The 22,106-nt window shown below is 36.6% G+C and overlaps 1 protein-coding gene across 2 annotated transcripts; it reads left to right on the top strand.

Annotated features, from left to right (window-relative positions):
* The first annotated feature begins 13,383 nt into the window (after positions 1-13,383).
* Positions 13,384-21,717, top strand: NABP1 (nucleic acid binding protein 1). Of its 2 annotated transcripts, none has more exons than XM_016151675.2 (6): positions 13,384-13,980; positions 14,272-14,410; positions 16,883-16,954; positions 18,607-18,682; positions 19,088-19,136; positions 20,203-21,717. In XM_016151675.2, the coding sequence occupies exons 1-6, from the start codon at positions 13,890-13,892 to the stop codon at positions 20,370-20,372; spliced, it is 597 nt and encodes a 198-aa protein (XP_016007161.1). In that variant the 5' UTR covers positions 13,384-13,889; the 3' UTR covers positions 20,373-21,717. The 2 variants fall into 2 exon arrangements, with proteins under 2 accessions (XP_016007161.1, XP_016007154.1); XM_016151668.2 differs by having other exon boundaries at positions 13,385-13,980; positions 19,088-19,154.
* Positions 21,718-22,106: the final 389 nt, after the last annotated feature.

Below are 22,106 nucleotides of genomic sequence, written 5' to 3'. Positions count from 1 at the left end.
AAGCTTTGTTCTTGACTCCTGTGATCAGGATTCTTCAATATGTGACTCATTGCATTTGTTTCTCGGTTCATTCACTCATTCACTTACCAAATACTTGTTAATTAAAGAAAGCAGTATGTTAATTATCTGAGAGCACTATGTTAAGTATCAGGAACATAATTTACTTTTTAAATTAGGAATACATAAATAGTGATTACAATATATTTTATATGTGCTACTATAGAAATATGTATCAAGAGCTGAGAGAGCAGGCCAGAGGAAAGGATTCATTCCAGAGGGGCTAGAAGAGCGTGGGGAGAGAAGTGGTCAGAGAGGTTTCATAGCATTTAAGCTAGGTATTTTTGAGGATGAAAAGGCCAGGAGCTCTAGACAGAGTGAACTACATGATTAAAACCAAAAAAGCATAAAAGTACACTTTGCATCTGAGTATTGTTGTGACTTGAACATGGTTTCATGGCGGTGGTGGGGGGGAAGGTTTTCTGCTGTTATTACAAATCTTGGTCCTTCATCTGGTTGGGCACTGATCCCTTGGCCACCATAGTAGTTTTTCTCTATAAAGTCTATGCTTTGAACAGCTGACAATGCAGGTTTCAAAGGACATAGATGTGTCTTTGATCTTGGGTGATTGAAATTTATTATATGGATAGAAGGGGAAATTAGGAGGCAAGAATGGGAAACCATTTTAATGAAACAATCAAGCCTATGAAGAACCAGAGCATTTCTCATTCATCTCCAGGATCATATAGCAATTCTAATGTTCCCAAAGCAATATTGAGGTTGTCTTCAAATAGAAGGACATTAGTTCTTCCTGTACAAGATACTCTTCCATTCACTTGATTAGGCTTTACTCTGCTCCTTCTTCCTGCTATTATTACTGTCTTTTGTCTATTTCTCAGTTTATCTCATGGATTATATTTACTCATTGCTTCTTCTAGCTCATGGAGTCTGCTTAGTCTCTGTTTTGTTTTCTGGCTCCTATTCCACTGCGCTTCACACATTGATTTCTGTGTGTTTTTGTGAAGAAAAGAGTTAACAACAGGTACAAGCCTACTATTCGTAGAAAGCCCTGCTTGCAAGGTTGACCCTTGATAGGCATCTATGAACTTAGGTTTCAGGAGGGTTCTGACTGTTTGCTAAATAAGTGTAGAGCACTGTGCCTAAATTGTCTGAACAAGCAATATATTTTATGCTAAAGACCTGCTTTCCTTCTGGCAGTCAGGAATTTGGTATGTTCCAGGAAGAGGGTACCTATGTGAGCAGAACTCAATAAAAATCTCGGTCACTGATTTTTTTCTGTAATGGGCTTCCCTGGTAGACAGCATTCATATCTGTCGTTACAACTCGTTGCCCGAAGAATTAAGTGTCTGCTGTGTGACTGTACCGGGAGAAGACTCTTGGAGCTTATGCCTTGTTTCCTCCAGACTTTGCTCTATGCATATTTCCCTTTGCTGATTTTGCCCTGTATTCTCTTGCTGTCATAGCCATAAGCTGAGTATAAGCTGAGTATACCATGTGCTGAGTCCCTGTGAGCCCTTCTAGCAAATCTCTGAACCTAAGGGTGATCTTGAGGACCTCTGGCACAACTTTGCTTTTGAACTTCTGAAGAATATCTTTTTCACTGTCCACTACATGGTCCTTGTTATAATCTGACCTGTGGCTCTCTTTATCTTTGTCTCCTATCACTCCCCCAACCCTCTGTTCTAGTTCTGTCAGATTCCTTGCTGTTCCTCTGACATTCCAAGCATGTTTCTACTTCAAGTTCTATGTTTACTGTTCCCTCTGCCTGTGCCTTTTCTCCCAGATATCAGCATGACTGTTACTTACCTCATTTATGTCCCTGCTCATGTCACCTATCTAAAATAACTGTCCATTCACTTCCACATGCCATCCTGTCTATTCCTTTATCTAGATGAATTGTTCATAACACTTATCAATGTTTTACATTATATTGTTTTTTGTTTGTTTGTTTATTGACTATCTTTCCTAATTAGAGTATAATTAAATGAAGGCAGGAACTCTTTTGCTGATTGCTCTCTTTTTAGTAGCTAATACAGTGCTTGACACATAGAAATGACTCAACAAATACCATGTTTTCAGAAGAAATGAATTAACAAACTGCACATCTTTATTGGGTATATTTCTCTTACCAGGCCACATTATATGCCCATGGATATCATACAGATGTCTGCCTTTAGATGAAGCACTGTAGCAGAGGCTGCTGATTATTCATCAGAATTTACTCTTTAATTCTTCTGTAGTAATAGAACACCTGATTTTTGGCTGGGTGTGTGGGCACTGGAAATAAAAAGTAGATTTCCCAATCTCCCTGTGTTGATAGTTGTGGCTATGTGACCAAGTACAGGTCACTAGGATTTAAGAGTAAGTTGGGTGTGCAGCTTCTAGGAGGTATTCTTTATTAGAGTGGGTTCGATTTTTTCTCCCTATTTTCCTTCCTGCTGGATGAAACTGGCTGTACTTGGAAATATGGCAGCCATCTAGAATTATGAGGCAATGTTAAGAACGAAAGATACAGTCAATAAAGCAACAAGATAGAAGGGACAGGGTAATTGGAGGCCAATACTAATTCTGAAGAACCTACCTTTTAATTTTGACAAGAGCCAGAAATAAACTTCTATCTTGTTTAAGCACAGCCATGCAGGGTTTTTCTCCCACTTTAATTTGTCCTTAATCCTCACTAATACAAGTATTAATCTCCAGTCCAACTTCTTGAATCCAGTTGGTAGTTAGAGTACAAACCATGATACCAAAGGAACCATTCACTTTGTTTAAAGGAAGCTGTGGGCATGGCAGGAAGGTTGGCAAGCATGATGTTATACTGTGAGAAACGTCAGCTGTGGAAAAGCATTGTAGTAATATCCCCCAATGAATCATACCTTTCTGTGTACACATGCTTTTTTGCAATGCAGAGTTGTCATCACTCCCATCAGGAAGCAGAGGGTATGTCTCAACCTCTGAAATGTAGGTTGCCCTTGTAACTGGCTTTGAGCATCAAAATGTGACAAAAGTAACACCATGCTAGTTCTAGACTGTAAGCTGTAAGAGACCTTGCAGCTTCCATTCTCACTGTTTTGAAACCCTGAGATCACCAAGCTCTGAAGCCTGGTGTAGTTTACCAGAGGAGGTAAAACAATATGGTGGACAAAAGAAACACCGCAGTGCAAGGCTAGGAGCAACTACTAGATATATGAATGAGGCCACATGAGTGATTGCAGGCAAGGCCATCAAACTCACTCCCAGATGGCCAGCCAACAGAATTATGAAAGTAAAATAGTTGCTGTTTCAGGCCACTCAGTTTTGACAAGGTTTGTTATACAGCAATAGATACCTGAAAATTAATCTGAGCAAGTATCTGATTCTTGCTGCAGAAAGATCCCAAGACAAGGGCAGGTATAAATGAAGATCACTTAAATTTATTAAGTTTGGTAACTTTTAAAGAGAAATACAAAATCTTCAGCTTATCCACTCAAACATTAAAAATGAGGGACAAAAGTATTCAAAAGTTACAATAATTATAGAAAAGTAGTAGCAGAAGATAGCAGGAAGAACCCAATGAGAGGTTGGTAGAACTGGGTTATGGTCCTCCTTTCATTAAGCAGTTTCATGACTTTGAAAAAGTTTCCTAGCCATTTGGTGTCTTATTTTCTTTGGGTATAATATGGGAACCACACCACTGCTCACACACGCATTCATTCAAGAAACAATTATTACTCCTAACTGTTGGGAGCTATTCTCATGAGGGGTGAGATGATAGGACACTTTGACTTTCTACTTATATGTTTCTGCATAATTTGATTTTTAAAAACATAGAATACTTTTTAAATCAGAAAAGAGTATAAAGATGTTATTATGGGCTGAATTGTGCTCTCCCCACCAAATTGATATGTTGAAGCCCTAACCCGTAATACCTCAGAAAATGACTGTTTTTGAAGACAGGGCCTTTAAAGAGGTTAAATTAAAACGAGGATATTAGAGTGGGTTCTAAACCAATCTGACTGATGTCCTTACAAGAAGAGGAAATTTGGATGCATAATGAGACACCAGGGATCTGTATGCATAGAGCAAAGACCATGTGAGGACAGAGTGAGAAGGTGGCCATCTGCATGCTAAGGAGAAAGGCCTCAGAAGAAAACAGTCCTACAAATACCTTGATCTTGGATTTCTAGATTCTATAACTGTGAGAAAACAAACTTCTGTTGCTTAAGCTGCTCAGTCTATAGTATTTTGTTGTGGCAGTCCTAGGAAACTAATATGTTATATTCAAAAAGAACTAGCACTTTAAGTGAGCATGCCATCTTTATTTTTGAGGTACTCATATTCAGGCAGGAAGAGAAAGATGTTAATCTTTAATACAATACAATATGATAAATGCTATGATGGAACCATATAAAGAATATTAGGAGAGTCCAGAGGAGGGAACCTAACCAGCTAAGGTAAGGGAGTGGGCAGTGGGCAGAGTTTAGAAAACCTATCCTGAGGGCGAGATGCCATTTTCACTGTTGAAAGAGGAGTAGAATAATAATCCTAACTACTGGCCCGTCTGCTGCCCCTCTGTGTTTGATTGTCATATGGGAGCACTGGTCTCAGATAAGGAGTTCGAGAACCTGTAAAATCTCTGCAAACACACACAGACAAATTGGGGCATATTGCCGATATTTTGTTTCACTTTTTTTTTTTTTAAAGGACATTTAAAATGCTATCTACCATTATCGCCATACATAAAGATCTTTTAGCATAAAAAATAGGAAGGATATTATCTCATAATAAAGAACAATTGTTTAAATTCAATATGGTTAGCTTCAATTTCCACTGTCCTTGGTCTTTGCATTGCACATGCATTAGTTAGACTTAGAGGAGCATTTGATGGCCACTAGAGTTTCATGTTACAAACACAGTATTGATTTCTTTATATGGCAAGACTTGTAGTTCTTCGCCAAAATCCATTCCTCCTTCTTCCATGGAAATAGAGATTGCACTAGGTACATGGCGATCAGCTAGAGACTACATCTTCATCCTGTTTTCACAACTAAAGATAATTATATGTAAATTGAAGTTATATGTAATGTCTGGGTCATCTCTACCTAAAAGATAGGCCATTTGCCTTGGAGTTCCTCTCTTTCTCTTCTCACAGGTTGGAACACTGAATGTGCTTGCAATCTAGCTTTGACCATGAGGATGAAAGTATCACCTTAGGGAATAGTGAAGCAATAATAAATGGAAGAAATTTGGGTCCTGGAGTGACTTTGTAGGATAGAGATTGGCAAACTTGACTGCTTCGGACTGTAACACGAGAAAGAAATAAACGTCCATGTTATTTAATCCTCTGTATATAGATATATACTTTTTTGTATTTTTTGGGGGGGAGGGGGCAGGGAAGGGACAGACATCTTAGTATTTCACCTAATAAGCAACATCCGCTCTCTCTTGCTTTTACAGTGATATGTGCTTTCCAACTTACCCTTCAGAAGTTCCAAGCTATTCCTATGTATCCCACCCACATAGGATAAGTGAATTGCTAGGTCACCAGAAAGAGAGATTTACATATTATTCTTCTACCAGAAAGAGAGATTTACATATTATTCTTCTACCCAAGTGTGGAATTCCCCAGGTGGAGAAGGTCAGTTACCCTCTTACTGCTCTTGCATAGTCTCTCCCATAAGTCTCCACCTTGTTTCCTTTGACCTACTTACAGTTAAGGGAACCATTCCCATGGTGGTTTGGCTGCTCAACCAATGGACATAGCTCACCCACAGGACTTTCCACCCTGCCTATATCACTTCTGTTTTCTATCTTCTGCACAGCTTCTCTTACTTTCCAGAGAACTAGAGAATACACATTCTCTTTCTAATCATACAGACATTTTCATCTCATAGTTATTGAACTGGTACTTTGTAAGGTGTAACATAAAATGATGAAGTAGGAAAAGTACCTGATTTTTCTTGCTACTTGGAACAATTGACAAATAAATAGGCAATTATAAATTAAAGTGTAAAGTTCTATAATTGGAATAAGTGCAGTGTCTCATGGCAATACTTAGAAGAAGTACTTAACTCAGTGTTTGTACAGGAGGGAGTGAGGTTAACAGTGTCAGGTAAAATAAAGGCACGGAAAAAGGTTAAGTAAATGTGTACACTGGCTGTATAAAACTGCATACCTGTTAATTAGTAATAAGACATAATTTTAAAACTTCAAATAATTTAGAGTTTATAAAATAAAAAGTAAAAGTTCTTCCTCCCCCACATATCAATCATAATCCCCACAGTGATTTGTTAATATTTGGTACTTTTTTTCTAGATATACAAATATCAAAATAGATATACTAATACATATTCACGCAAGATTTTAATTTTTCAAAAATGTGATCAGTATACATATTATGCAGCCTCCTTTTTTCACATAGATTTGTTTCCTTATCAAAGGATGTTTACTTTCCTTCATTTAAAAAATCATTTATAGACTTCCCTACTAATGTTACACTTATTTAATAAATCTTTTTTGACATTTAGGTTGTTTTCCAGTTTTTTCTTCTAATAGCTTTTCAAGGAACATTCTATCTATTGGACTTAGTGATAAATACTAAGAGAAAAGGATTGCAATCTTAAGATCCTGTACCTACCCCAAATATCATATATATATGAGAAAAAAAACTTAGACATCTTGGGGTATGCAAAGTATCAGATAGTTACCTTCAGCTTTTCTTTGTGGGGAATTTACCTGAGAAATCAATCTAGTAAAATCAAAATCAAAGCAAAACTGGATCTCAGGGGAATTTAAAATGTATAAAAAATTAATGAATGAGTAATCAATCCAGTAAGAGTTAAAAGCATAGAGAATCATAGCATGGTTCATGAATGGGGAACTTGAATATTATACAGAAATTGATATTTTCCAAATTAATGTTTAAGCTTCTTTAAATTCCAAACATATCTTGAGAGGGATTTGTTTTGAATCATAACGAAATTTTCTAGAAAAATAATTAAGCGAGAATGGTTAAAGCATGTTTATTAAAAAGGGGGCTGAAGATTGGTGTTTATCTTATCAGATACTGAAGTATTCTATACACTAATTAAATCATGTTAAATACTGAGAATAGACAGATAAATCAGTGATCTAGAAATAACAAGCTGGAACTAGAGCTTATAAAAAATAAAAAGATAATAGTATAACAGATTTTAAAGAAATTACAAATCTAAGGGTAAGGAATTGTTTCTTTTTAATAATCAATGTGGGAAAAAGAAAATTTTGGATGAGTATTTTATTAGAGCTTCGCATCATAGCTTATATACAGGTAGATTAAAGAGTTAAAAATCAACTATAAAAAAACCGGAAAAGGTATAAAAGCAAGTTTATATCATTGATTTATGAGAGAGGGCTCCCTCACACAAAAAAGTAATGGAAGAAACCATAGCAAAAGATAATAGATTTGACCATATAAAAATATAAAGTTTCTTTACTTAAAACAATTCAGATAAAAAGAAAAAGCAAATTATAAACTGGGAAAAGATGTGTACAACATACGTTGCAAAACACAGAGTTTCTGTCACGTCAAAATTCTAATACTGGTTAAATCCAATTCTCAGCCTAGTCTGAGCCTAAATGTTCAAAGATGAATGTGTCTGAAGAAAAATATAAAGCCATAACTATAAATTTACTGTTAATTGCTTTCAAGTGAGACTTTATAGTCTTGTTTTAAAATCGTAATTCATTTCCCTAGTTCACTCACTCTCCTGTGTCCCCTGACAATTTCATATCTTCTTCTTAACACTTCAAACTTCCAGCATTTTCTCCCTATCCTCATTTTAAACTGATGATCTTATTCCACTCAGAAAATAGTAGCGTTCAGAAGGGAATTTTCGTAAGCTGATACCACTATGTTATCCCATCTACTAAAAACTATCCTGCTGTTATAGAACCTTCTACGCTTCCATCAACCCCTTTGCCAGGGCACTTGCTGCCCCCTCCCCCCTGCCCCCATCTCTTGAAGAACAAAGATGCATCTCCAGAAATTTCCATTCCTTCCTCTATCAATGGAACCATTCCCTTCAGCTGACAGGCATGATGTTATTTTTCACATCTTAAGAAAATCTCTTTTGTCCTATTTTTCCCTCAAGTTATTGCCCATTTCTCTTCTCTCGTTTGTAGCAATCCTTTTAGAAGGAGCTATATTTACTTGCTTTGACATTTCCAATTCCTCAACTTCTGTTCTCTCTTTAACTCAATCCATTCAGGCTTTCGCCCCCATCAATTCCATTGCCACTCCTCTTGTCCAGGTCACAAACTACCTTAATTTTTGCTAAATCCAATAATTAACCCTCAGTTTTATCTCACCTGATTTATCAGAGGCATTTGACACAATCATCCTGTCTTCCCAGAAATACTCAATTCACCCAGTGCATCGAACACACCTCTCACCTTACTGTGTTCTTCCTGCCTTACTGTTTTTCATGTCTCAAATGGCTCTCTTAAAATCACCTCTCAAAGGATCTTTCTATATCCCCCAACCTGTTCCACTGCAGTCTTTCCCATTTCAGTGAATGATAACTCCATCTTTCCAGTTGCTCAGACCAGAGATCTAGAAGTCATACTGACTCATCTAATTTTCTCATACTCCAGTTCCAACTAACAGAGAGCCTGTGGCTCTATCTTCAAAATCAATCCAGATGCTGATCACATTTACCTTCCTCACTGCTACCACTCTGGTGCAAGCCACCACACATTTCAAGTGAGTTAATAAAATAACCACCTAACTGATGTTCCTGCTTCCACCCTTGATTCTTTTGTTCTCCACCCAAGAGTCAGAATGATCCTGATAAATCATGTTAGCACGTGTCCGGTCTTTGCTGAAAACATTCCGACAGATTCTTGTCTCAGAGTAAAAGCCAAAGCCCTCAAATATGATAGGCCTCCTCCTCATCCTCATGATCTACACTCTCTCCTTGCTCACTCTGCCTTAGTTACAGCAGCCTTCTTGCCATTCCTGAATAAGCCAGGCAGCTTAGGCCTTTTCAATGGCTCCCTCCCCTCCTTTGCATCTTTACTCAAATGTTACCTTCCCTGCCCACTCTCTGCAGCCTCTCCTGCTAAATCCCTATCCTCTCCTTTTCTTCATTTTTCACCTTAGTTCCCATCACCCTCTTATATACTATATACTTATTTATTTTGTTTGTTATTTGCCTACGTACATTAGAATATAAGCTCTATAAAGTCAGGGATTTTGTTTGTATTACTTTTTGCTGATGCAGTCCCAGTGCTGGCACATGGTAATTCAATAAAGATTTATTGACTAAATTAATGAGTTATGTTTAATAAATATGTAAAAGACAAATAAGGGTGTAAATCTCTTCAAAATTCCTAAAAGGTAATTTTATAATACATATCAGAAGTCTTAACTACGTACTCAGTGATTTCACTTTTAGAAATTTATCTCAATGCAGAATTTCCCGAGCTAGTTAGTATAAGGAAATAGTGTGCCAGAGTGTTAATAGGTATGTGGAAAACAAAGAAAATATTACGGGAAAAAAGTCTCTTCTAACCTGCTGTCGTTCTCAGACTTAGTTGCACATTGTAATTCCCTGAGGTGTTTTAAAATATACTGGTGCCTGAGTCTTACTTTGAGAGATTCTGATTTAATTGGTTTGGACTGGTTGTCCCTCTTGTCATGATATTAGCAGCCTATGATGATTATTACTGAGATCCACTAATTCATTAGGGACTGTAAGTGGTAATCTTGTCCACATCTCTGAGCCTGTACTTTTTCATACATAAAACGAAAGGGTTCGAGTACATTATCTGTAAGCACCCTTCCAATTGGGAGATTTTATATTCATGTGAGAAATGCTCTTATTTAGGTGTTCGCAGAAAGTATTTGCTCTTTGTAGAAAGTATTTCTTGGTATATGCACATGAATGGATGTTTGTGATACCTAAGCACCTTTCCAAGGCCCCATCTCCAAATATCATCACATTGGGGATTAGATTTTAACATATAAATTTTGAGAGGACACAAACTTTCAGTCTATAGGAACATAGTACACTGGGAAACATCAGCAAATGGTAGCAAGTAACTCTTTTTGAAGCATCTTGACATAAAATATGTAAAAGACTTTTGTTCCAGTAGAAGCCTTCTCATGCTCTCTTTGTACATGTTATTTGTAGCATTTTTACAATATTCCTTTAAGTAGGAGGACTATGATATATACTCCAATTAGATAAATCATCCACTAATGAATAAATAATTTTATTGGTTTTGAGTTAGTTCAATTGCCAATAATATTTTGTTGTTTTTTTTCAGAAGAATAAACAATAAATTCAGGTGACTATATGTATGATATACTTGAAAAAAAAAAACCTTTTAGAACACAGAAATTCTTTATTCTATTATTGAAAAGATGATATAGCTAAGTTGAATTAACTCATTTAGTGATGCATTTCTTCCCAAGGAAAATTATAAAGTTATTCGCCTTCACTGGCCCACACAAGGAGACTTTGGAGATCAGATAAAATGTTACTGAACTAATCACTGGGAACTACAAAGCCTTTGAAAAAACCTAATTACTCACTTAGTTAGCAAAATAAAATGCACTTTTTAGAGCAAATAAGCTGTTTTGTAGGAAACATTTTTGCATGTAACAGAGTTAGTTTTTAAATCCCAGTCCATAACTTACTATTAAATGAGAAAATTCATTTCACACATATTATTAATATATTAATAAATATATCAAGTTCATAAGTGTTTACACATAGCAAATGGCACATAGCAAATGCTCAATGTGTGAGCATTTATCATTATATAGGATGGTTTGTGTAGTTATTGTTATAAATATTATTAAACATTACTTATGAGTCTTTTGGTTAAATCTTTTTAAGAAGATTAAGAATATATATATTCTTAATATATATATTAAGAATAGGAATGGTAAATATATATATATATTTCCTGTTATTCCACAAAATGGACTATCTCCATAATGTGAGAATGCTGTAGTTCTTGTTAGTTTTTTTAATTGTTAGTTTACCACTCAAGATATCTGGTGTCAAACAGTACTTGGCTAGCTGTTTTATTGATGTGATGTTGTAATAGTTTTAAACTGCTGAAAAGTACAAAAATAATGAAAGTTAACTTTGTGATCCAAGAAACCAGAACCTGGGAGTGAGCATGGGTAGAGGGTGATAGGCAAAATTTATAGGAAATCCTTTATCAGTGAGCACCCAGTTAACTGGAATCTTATGTACAGAATTTTAATGGATGCCCTTCTGTATTGTACTGGGTCTTACTAAGCAATATTTTCTTTACATAGAGTAGTGGTATTGAGATTCTGAGCATAAATCTCTCCTCATCTCAGAATAAGTTTATGTTTGGGCTATGAAAATAAGGAGGCCCAAAGAACTGTCTTAGAAGGAAGAAGACTGTGGAGTAATCTTATGAATATAGTAAAGAATCAACAATATAATCATTATGACCTAATGAGCTGGACCAAGTGATCTCTGTTTATTTCACTAAATGGTAATATTAGGAAAGATTATCTGGGTGACAGTTGTTTTGGACAGCCCCTTCTCTTTTTGTTAAACATCACCCTTGAGGAGTGATTTGGGGATAGTTGAAACCCAGCAAAACTGGCCTAGCTTGAAGAGTTCCTGCACTGCCCACATTATTCTGTTTCTTAAGGTTGTCTTTAGTTTTGGTAAATGAGAAAGCACTTGGTTGCCATTTCCTTTCTGAGACTTGCTGAGTTAGTAGGGAAGGAAGTAGGTGTTCTGCTGAATTCTGTCCTGTGGGGGAAGGGTAGGGCTGGGCTGCTTCTCTGAGCACCAGCTTCTGCTTTTGTGGGGCTTGGTTTCCTAAGTGTCTGGTTCTTCTTTATAAATTTCAATAAAATTAGTCTGAGGAGTCCTAGCTAATACCCCTTCTGGGAACAAATGACTGAAGATGCAAGGAGTGGCTTTCTTTGTCCAAACTCTTGGCCACAACTCTGCTCAACATTCTTAACTGGTTTTCTTTCTACTGTTAATCTTTTAAAGATATTGTCAAGCCTTTAAAACAAAAGATTTGATTTAAATATTACTTCTGTGAGAATGTTTTTTGCCAGTGTCGAAGAATATAGCTTTGAGGAAAATCCAATTGGAACATCAAGTCCTGTCAGATAATCATGGTAGAATTACAGCTTCTGATCCAGATTGGAAGTCTTTGGAAGCCTGAGATTGGATGTGGTTCTGCCATTAACTGATATGTTTTATTATTTGTTTTATTTGATGTTGAAATCATGCTTATAATATTACTTTACACCACTTCCCAGCATTACATCAGTGTATTTGGCACTCCGAACTTATTTGTTCATGAAATAGAAGCTCCTGCTTCATTAGAATGTCTTGAGTCTCTTCCTAATATGATTATTTTTGAAACTAGCTTCTGGAGCATTAATATATCTATGCTGCTTGTTTGCAGATATTTGGGAAATGGTGGTTGATCTAAGAATATTCAGAAAGAATCAAGGAAAAATTAAGGCTTCTGCTATGCAGTCTCCATAGCCACCTCCAAATTTTGTTGTGAACCTGAAAATACTCTAAAAATATAGCCTTAAAAAAAAAAAAGCAGAGAGAAAAGCAAATAGGTGTAATCTGAGAGCGGAGGGGTAATGAAAAAAAAGTTTGCAAAGGAATTTAACTCCTTGTCTCTCTACCTTATAGAGTGAAGACTGCAAGACCAGGTAGGAAGACTTGTGCTGAAGTTCTCCTTGCTCATAAGTTGCTGGGTGACCTTCAAGCAAACTATCTCAGTTTTCCGGATGTCAATTTAAAGATGGTTAAAATGAAACAGTTGAATTGACCTCCAAGTCCCCTTCTAGTCCTACAATTCCAGACTGGAGGCTAAGGACCATGCCTTCCCAGTTTTCTCCTTCAACCCAACCAGACACCTTACTTGAACCTGTTTTTATAGGACAGCATATTCTTTGACGTACTCACTGGATCCTAAACACAGCAACCGTTCCCGGTGACTACAGGATTAAAGGGGCAGGAGTGGAGGACTGAATCCTAAGGAGAATAAGGCAAGAAAACTTTAAGGATTGACAGTGGGTGGTAGCAGCCGGGCAAAAGAAAACTAGGCAGGGCAAACAGACGCTGCACAGCGACAGCAGAATCGGAAGGAAGGCTGGGTCGCTCCGAGAGCCCATTGGAAAGCTGAGGGGGCGGGGCCACGCTGACAGCGTTAGGGAGGAATGAGCAGGGCTGAACGAAAGTCGCGGGCCAGTTCCCGCCCCTTCACTTCTCCGCCCCGCTCGCTGCCTGGCGGGCGGGGCTGCGGGCGTGCCGACGCCACTTACGTCACAAGGGGCGGGGCGTTCCGAGGGTTCAGCCGACGCGCCGGCGTGTTCGGCAGTCGCTGTTTGGGACGCTCGGTACGCAGCTGCTCAATCTTTACTGCCGGTTCGCTGTGACAGTCGGTCCCCCTCCCGGCGCCCGGGAGAGATTGGGCGCGCGCCCATGTGTATGTGAGCGGGACTCAGAGCAGAGGCGTTCCCTCGCTGCCTTTTTTTCTGCCATTTATCCAAAGAAGGGGACGGTTCGCACGGTTGCCTTCCTGTCGCCCCGTTGGGAGCGGGGTTGGTGTGCGGAGTGGTTTGTCTTGTCTTTTTTTTTCTTTTAAACTTGTGAGCGCTTTTTTCTTTTTTTTTCTTTTTTTTCTTTTTTTTTTTTAAGGCTCAGTGCAGTCTGGGCTGGTTTCCTCGGTCCCTCTCTAACCGCTTTCTGCCCCTTTTCTCGCCACCCCCGCCCAAGGTCGCCCTTCTACCCTCGCCCCTGGCCTGGGAGGGTGGGAAGCTTTGTCCCGCTCCCTTCCCACCCGCGTCTCCGCAGCCGTAGCGCACCTGCCTCAATATGAATGGGGTCAACGACCCACCTCTTTTTATAAAAGATATTAAGCCCGGACTGAAAAACTTAAATGTCGTCTTTATTGTCCTGGAGATAGGTAAGTGGGATCCGCAGCCCACCCCGCCGTCCCCCGTGCGTCGCGGGGCTGGAGGGTAGGGCGCCGCCGGGTCCGCGAGCCGGGGGCTCCCCTCCCCCTCCCTTTCCTTCCGCCTCCCTTCCCCATCCACGTGGTCCGGGTGGATCCTGCCAGGGCTCGGATCCTGGCGGCGTGTACCAGGGCCTCGACTTTTTCCCACCTTTCAGATGCATTAAGGTCCGGGAGTTCTTTCTGGAAGTCGTTATTATCTAATACACCCTCTTCCCCCTTTTGATTTTTAAATCCTCATAGGACGCGTGACCAAAACCAAAGACGGCCATGAAGTGAGATCATGCAAAGTAGCAGATAAAACGGGCAGCATCACTATTTCCGTGTGGGATGAAATCGGAGGTCTTATACAGCCAGGGGATATTATTCGGTTGACCAGAGGGTAGGTGTGCATAAAAGGGGTATGGGGTCGGGGGAAGTGCTTTTTAAATAGCAGTCTTTGGAATCGGAATTGGCTGACGCTCAGGACCTTGGCAAGTTCTGAAGTTCCGTCTTTCCTATGGGCCACTCCCAAGGAATTTTGAGTCCCTATCATGTTAACTTCACATGGTGGACAGAGCTGGGAGGTAATAACCTTGCCTGTAAAAGCAGTCAGTTTCAGCCACGTATCTAACCACCCCCACTCCTCGCCCCCACGTAGATTTTTAAATACTGTTCTGGGATTATTGAGCCTTTACTAGATTGATAGGATTAACGTAGTCCATACTTTATTCCAGAAATAATTTAATATAGTTGTCACTTAGTTCTTTTCCAGCCTTTCTCCCGTTTTTATGACTTGAAATCCTGCCAATATTTTACTTGTACTTATTTAGAGGAGAAGTCTACAGTATCTGGAAGGCACATTCTGGAAAATGATTGATTCCTTGTGCCTACTGCCTTAAGGTCAGTGTGGTACAAAAACCAGAATGACATGCAGAAAATGTTTGGCAGAAAGGCACCATCCAAAATGTCAGTTGGAAGGTTGGCTTTTAAAAATAATTTAGCAGACCTTTTTTGTTTGGTAATTAAATTGCCTTTAAAAATTTACCAAACCTTTATCTTAGGAACATAAAGACTAGAAAAGGGTCTTAAAAATAGATTTTGGAAGCTTTGTGATCAATAGAATTGTAATAATTTATTGGTCGTAACTATAGGAAAAGTGGATGGAAATTGATTTGGCATAAGTAAATAGAATCAGAGAAGTGTTGGATCACTCAGAATGTAGGAAGTCAGAGCTCCTTGGTGATATCTTACAGGCCTTACATCTTCAGGAAGTGGGTCAGAGTATCATCAAATAAGGAAATGAGAGTCAGGACTTAGACATTTTATTCTCATACACTGACTCATGACATGAATTGTGTCTTTCAAACCTCCACATCTTTAACATACACAAAAGATTCCTACAAGGAAGGGTGTGGTGAGAATTAGCATAATTAAAAGTTTTTTTGGGTGCCAAAGTATCTAGTGCTTTAAAGTATTTTATATACTAGAAACAGTATTTCAAATATTTTCTGTATTTTAGTCAGAAAATACATGGATGCGTCCATCCAAAAAATTGTGGAAAAACTAAACTCAGTAGCCATATAGTATCTAGGATTTTAGGAGTATTTTCAGGGAGTGCAATTTAAAGGAAAATTCAAAACCAAAGAAACTATTTTCTAACAAGTGTGACCTTGAAGTTTTTACACTTCATCTACTTCCTCTTCTGTAAAATGGGAATAATTATACCTTATTAAAATAACAAATCTAGCAGAGTCTGGCCCATTATAATGCACTTCTGGCTGAATCTAAGGAAAGGGGTTTTTGAAGAAAAGCATACGTCTGTATAATGGTAATTTGAATATTGATATGTTTGTCAGAAAAGCCTGCAAATGTTGGTCTCATTCCTGAAAAAGTGAAAGTGTTTTGTCATAACTTCAAATGTTTTTCTCAAAATATGCATTGATTTTTACTTTAGTAAGGAAGGTGAAATATTTGTGCACTTTTTCCTGTCACTTTTTATCTAACATAAGATGGGAGTCTTTAAGAAATAACCCTTACTAAATGAAGAGAATAATATAATGTGGAACTAGCAAATTTTTATTTATTTTAAAAGATAAACTATCACTATACTTAAACAATAGTTATTTTAATTTACCATTCTAAGTCATGAAGTTACCATAGTAGTTGTACAAAGAACCACTGAAAACCAAACCTTGGACTGATTTTATAATATTGATTAATTTACATTTCTCATAGATTTATATCTAGGGTTATTTTATCTAATGATGCTATCTATATTCAAAATCATTCAGCATAAATAATGTTCAGCCAAGTTGGTGCTAAAAATTGCACATTTGAAAAGGCAATGGTGAGAGATTTGTGATCTTGGGTTTTTTAGCCCCTTGATTAAATTTCACCAAGTTTTCTGTAGCTTGGGAACTTACATGTTTTATGAAGGCAAAGAAAAAATTATTGTAGCACTATCTGACTAGACCAAGTTAATGAGTGTAAAAGTAAGCACTGACAAGTTGATTTTCTATATCCTGTGATTGAAAAAGAATTTCTGATTAAACTTTGCAATTATAAGTTCTAGTTTTGTTAACTGACTAAAGATGTGACCTTTGGAGTATAATAGTGCTTGCTTTGCAAAACGACTTTGTTTTCTAGGGTTATAGCTTAGATGATTATGTCAAAATTTGGCAGTAGAGTTTTCTTTGTATTATTTCTTAGTATGTAACAAGTTAAAGTTAGATTAATTGTATTTGATTCACTATGGTAGACCCTGAGTTTGATCCCCACCTGCACCCAATACAAAATATACAGTATAGTTACTTGATTTAAGTAGAAGGAAAAACCCATATTTCTACGGAACTGATGTTTCTTTTCTTTCTAGGTATGCATCTATGTGGAAAGGATGTCTGACACTTTATACTGGAAGGGGTGGAGAACTTCAAAAAATTGGAGAGTAAGTATTAAAATGCATTTTATGTAATTGAATAAATTACAGATAATATCTACTAAAGTAAATGGTAGGTATAAGTTAAAAACCTTTTTCTTGGCTTGTTTTTGACTGGTAAACTGTATACCTTCAGCAACTTAACTGTAAAAATAACTTCATGTGTGTGTTCATTGAACAGCTATCCATACTGTTTTCTATGGTTGAGAATGTCAGTTTTTCCTGGTAAAGAGCTTAAGAAGCTGTGCTTGAGATAAGCCTCTGTGGGACCATTTCAGTAAGCTTTGGGAATGCATTTTTCAGGTGTCACAAGTGCCATTTGAAGTAGATTCTGTCTCCTAGTGAATTACCAGATAAGAAGCTAGCTATGGGTTTTGGCCATATGCTTAAATTTTTTTTCTTTTCTGTTTATGGGTGAATATGTTCGCATGGTAAAAGGACTTGCAGCAATGAAAATTGAAGTCCTGTATTTATCCACAGTCTAGGTACCGTACAGGCAGCCGCATTGCGAGCTTCCATACACTACTACCTTGGTAATCTCCACCCTGACTTGGAGGAACCATCCTCTCTAAGGGTGTAAAGGTAATTCACCCTCTGTACTAGCCTAGACATTTGGGATATACTCGTGAAATATGGTGTAGGCAATAAGTCAAATTGTTAGTCCATTCCACTTGGTTATTGCGTAGACATCTATTTAATGCCATTAAATTGGAGGATATTTAATGAGAGAAGCCACAAGTGGCACCAATAAATAACGGAGGAAAACTTCTACACTAAGGTATAAGATACTTTGTGTGGAAAAATAAGCTATCTTGCTAACTTTTAAAGATCAGAAATTGGTAACACTTTGTCTTCTCTAGGAGGGAATTAGGATTCACTTATGTTTGTATTTAGAGTGGTAATAGAACAATGTGTTATGAAAGGTCAGCATCAATGTTACCGAAAGATTTAGGATCCTGTCCTGACCTTCATGTATAGAGGAGTATTTATAATGTAGGTCAGTTATGTGAAGAACCACTGGAAGTCACTCAATTCTTAATGACTTTGTCAGAGTCAGTATAGCATTTACCAAAGCTGGTTCTAATTTTTTGTTTGTGGGGTGAGGAGCCAAGAAAATGCTTGTTTGTAATGTTAATATATATCATAGTTGGCTTAAAAGAAGCATTGGTGTGTTGATAGCCCGTTGTCTTTTTTTCATGCCTGTAGAATCAATCTACTCTTAACCTTGAATGATTATCTTTGCAGATTCACAGTGATTGGTCAAAAGAGGGACTGGATGAGAGTGTGTGAATGGATCAGTGCAAATCCATCACCACTGGAAAAACCACTCTGGAACCATAAATGTGGTTCAGTGGCATCAACCTGTGTGGAAAAACAGGACAAATAATGTGTTTCTGTGTCCTTGATCTTTGACACAATTTATTTTTGCAGTATAGAAGAATTAAAATAGGATGTTTCATAAACTGTGGGCAATCAAATATTTGATGTTTTTGTACAACATAAGCATTTAGAAAGTTTCTGTTATAAATTGAGTTAGCATGTTGCTTTTTAGTTAATTCAGGTGACACATTTTTCGTTTCTGTAAGTTATGCATGTTTTATAAAGAGGGGTTGATGACTTTATTTCGGAAATCATTTAACTTGTCCTTTATTTCCTTTCAGATTTTGTATGGTTTATTCAGAATTGCCAAATTTCAGTGAACCCAATCCAGATTATCGAGGACAACAAAACAAAGGGGTAATGAATCCAAATGCATAGTCTTATTTTTATGATTAGGCGAATTTTGACCATGTACTATAATTCTATGGTGAGGTTGCAAATGCTGTCATACTCAGAATAAAATGAAGACAATTTAAAAAGGAATCTTATTAAAGTCATTTTCATTCTGTATTTTTTGTGAGTCTGAATATGTATCTGTAGTGTCATTTAGCACTTTGGGGAGTGGGGAGTAATATTAAGAAATACAATAAGATCAAAGGTTTGGGAAATATTCCTGAATATTTTAACATGGAAGACTTAGATAAATCTTAAAAAAAAATTTTTAAGAAAACCTTAACAATTAAAAGAATGGATATAATATGTTGTTATGATGATGTAAACGGGTTTTTAAAAAAAATCTTAATGAAAAAAAATTTTTTTTAGGCACATAGTGAACAGAAGAATAATTCCATGAATAGTAATATGAATACAGGTACATTTGGACAAGTGGGTAAGATTTTTTTTTTTTTGCATAATTGTGATCAGGTGTAAGAATTAAGGGAATATTTTTTATGAAAAATTTAGAGGGAAAAATTGTCAGGCATAAATTAGTACTTAAAGAGAACTACTGGTAAACAGGAAATTCATAAGTAGCTGATTTTCTAGAAAGTAGATACCCTATTAAACTAATTTATTGAGGCTATTCTATATTTATATATTATTGGGAATACTGTGGTGAACATTGGCTAGTAATAAGAAATCTGTTTTGTTGTTGTGTCCTGTTATTTTTCCATTGACTTTTATAAAATTTCTATAATCTAGTGATTATAATAGGTACATAATTACTGATTATTTTGGTACAATGAAAGCCTTTTATCTTCACACTAATAGCTGACCTTAATTTTTCACATGCTGATAACTAACTCTCTTTAGAAGATCAGCCTTTACCCTAAGATACCCTCAAATATCATATTAGTGGTTCTTATAGCCATGTTAAAGGTCTTTTGAAGTCTTATTCTTAAATAACAGAGGGACAGCCTTTTTGTGATTAGAGTTCATTAGGGTGGCTGAAATTTTATTTGAACTGATAGCTACATGTTTTGGCACATCTGATGATCATTACATTGTGGGACACTGCTGTCTTTTTCTTTAAAAAGTTATAATTACATTGTCTTTTTTGAAGCATCATTAACCATATTTGAACCAAATGCCAGTACTCGTACACCATTTGACCTTTCTTTTTCTTCTTCCTTTATAATGTAGGCAGTACATTGTCTATGCTTTTTTCCTACTTCACCAATTTCTTATTCTTTTGTCCAAGTTGCTTTTTTCTTCCCACCATTAACACAGCCTGAAGTTTAATATATTTATAGTGATCTTGTTTGAAGAAATCTAGAACCCACATTGAGTTTTTTCTAGTAGTTTAAGAATAAAGGCATTTATTTTCCCTAATATTACTTGTAAGCAGTTAATAGAATGTGTTAGAAATTTACATAGGTGGAACTCTGTAAATCAGTGTCTGAAAATGGTGATGAATTTTTTTTTATATTCTTTTTTAGGAAACGGGATTCAGACTGGCCCAGAATCAAGGGGTTGCCAATTTTCATATGCTGGTAGAAGCAATGGCCGGGGACCTATAAATCCACAGCTACCAGGAACAGCTAATAATCATACAGTCATGACCACAATAAGTAATGGCAGGGACCCTCGGAGAGCCTTTAAAAGATGACCTATGCCAAATACTCACATGTAGTTTTTAAACTACATGCCCTACTTGAACACTTATTGCACTTTTATTTATTGTTAACTGTGAAAACTATGTTCTTTATGGTTTCCATTTATGTTTTTGGTTTGTTAACAAGAGTGGTTTGTTTTTATAGCAAAACTGTTAAGCTGCTCAAGTCTCGTTGAAGAATGGGAACATCCTGAAAAGTAGGGACATTTATTTTTAGAGCTAAAAGGTATTTGGATATCCTCCAAAAAACCACCCATTTCGTGGGTGAGTTACTTAAGATGATCAGCAGCATAGCCTCTATGAGTCTATCTTCTGCATACATTTTGTATTATTTAAAATAAGGCTTTGTGAGAGATGTTCTCTGTCTTAAATTCAGATATTGCCAACTAAAACAATAACTACCAAAAAAAATAGGACCTCGGTCAATGCTAACAGACTTGTGAGTGTGACTCCAGAAATGATTGATTTCTTCATTGAGTGATTGCCATTATGATTTTCCAAGGACGGAATCATCTTAAACTGTTGTTTTATTACCAAAAAACATACTCTTTACTAGAATTATGGAATAGAAAGTGAACTGTAGGATAAGTGATTTTTAGAAAAAAGCTATATTTTAGGGTGATCCTACTAATGTTTGTTATCAACTTTGTGCATTGCACTGAAGGAAAATTTAAAACTTGAGGCCTTGAATATTTTTTTTGAAACCATGTCAAATATTAAAGTATAATTTAAGGGAGTTATAACGTATAATAAACATTGATCTAATTTTTAAAAATTATGTGAGAAACATAGTGAAGGCAATTCAAATTGAATTCATGGAGAAATATGCAATCTTAAGTTATAGAGTCCTAGGTTACTTGCAAAAACAGCCTGGAGTAAAAATCCTAGGTACTTCATTTGAAAGGCGTGTGTATGAGTATGTGTGTTGTCAAGTTTTCTGAACACAATTCACAAAGCCTTATCAGCAAAAGTTTAGACATAGCTCTCTCAAAGAAGCGAATACAGCTTTATTCAGAAATGAAAAGGCAGAATTTATTTATGTGTTGTAAATGATCCCTAGTTCCACTTTTTATTGTAGAGTAGATAACGTGAAGTTTTCCTTTGTTAGAATTCAACTCATTTTCAATATTATCTCTTGAATAAAAACTTGCATTAATGTTAACAGACTTACCTTATTTTTGCTCTTTCAGTGATTTACAATGGAGAGCCAGTACATTTTACTGTAGTTGTAATGATGCCTTCAGCCTGGCTACTACTGCTTAGCTCTGCATTTGTTGCTTTGTCTTTTTTCCCCACCTAAAGTCACAAAGTAATTTAAATAAGACGTTTTATGAAAATTCCATAGTGTTCGAATATAAAATTTGTGCCAGATTATTTGCTCTAATTTAGTGTATTTAACAAATATTTCAGTACATGGTACGTATTAGACACTGTAAGGAGAGTTAATGGGTAGATGAATAATCTCAAGGAGCTTTTTTTGGTTTATAGTACTTTGGTAACGGGTTTATATATTATAGGAAGGAGTTTTTCCTTTATATACTGATTATAGTTAATTTGGACTTATGACTAATATTTTAGATATTTATAAAATTACAGCTGTTCGTAGTAAATAAAATACAAATTATAAGTTTTCTTTTGAAGTAGTGAGGGGAGCAATGACACTGATTTATTTGTGGGAGAATACAGTGTTAAGGTGGTTTTAAAAGAAAGAATTTTAGAGTTTTAGAA

This window comes from Rousettus aegyptiacus, unplaced genomic scaffold (assembly GCF_014176215.1).
Source record: "Rousettus aegyptiacus isolate mRouAeg1 unplaced genomic scaffold, mRouAeg1.p scaffold_m13_p_2, whole genome shotgun sequence".
NCBI classification, from domain to species: Eukaryota; Metazoa; Chordata; class Mammalia; order Chiroptera; family Pteropodidae; genus Rousettus; species Rousettus aegyptiacus.
The sequence above is the reverse complement of the archived record's forward strand: the minus strand, read 5'-3'. Positions and strand labels throughout refer to the sequence as shown.

Excerpts from the sequence above, each read along its gene's own strand:
- NABP1 (XM_016151668.2), top strand. The coding sequence starts at position 13,890 with ATGAATGGGGTCAACGACCCACCTCTTTTTATAAAAGATATTAAGCCC. Across the intron at positions 13,981-14,271 it reads CTTTATTGTCCTGGAGATAG|GACGCGTGACCAAAACCAAA; the intron begins GTAAGTGGGATC and ends AAATCCTCATAG. Across the intron at positions 14,411-16,882 it reads ATTATTCGGTTGACCAGAGG|GTATGCATCTATGTGGAAAG; the intron begins GTAGGTGTGCAT and ends TTTTCTTTCTAG.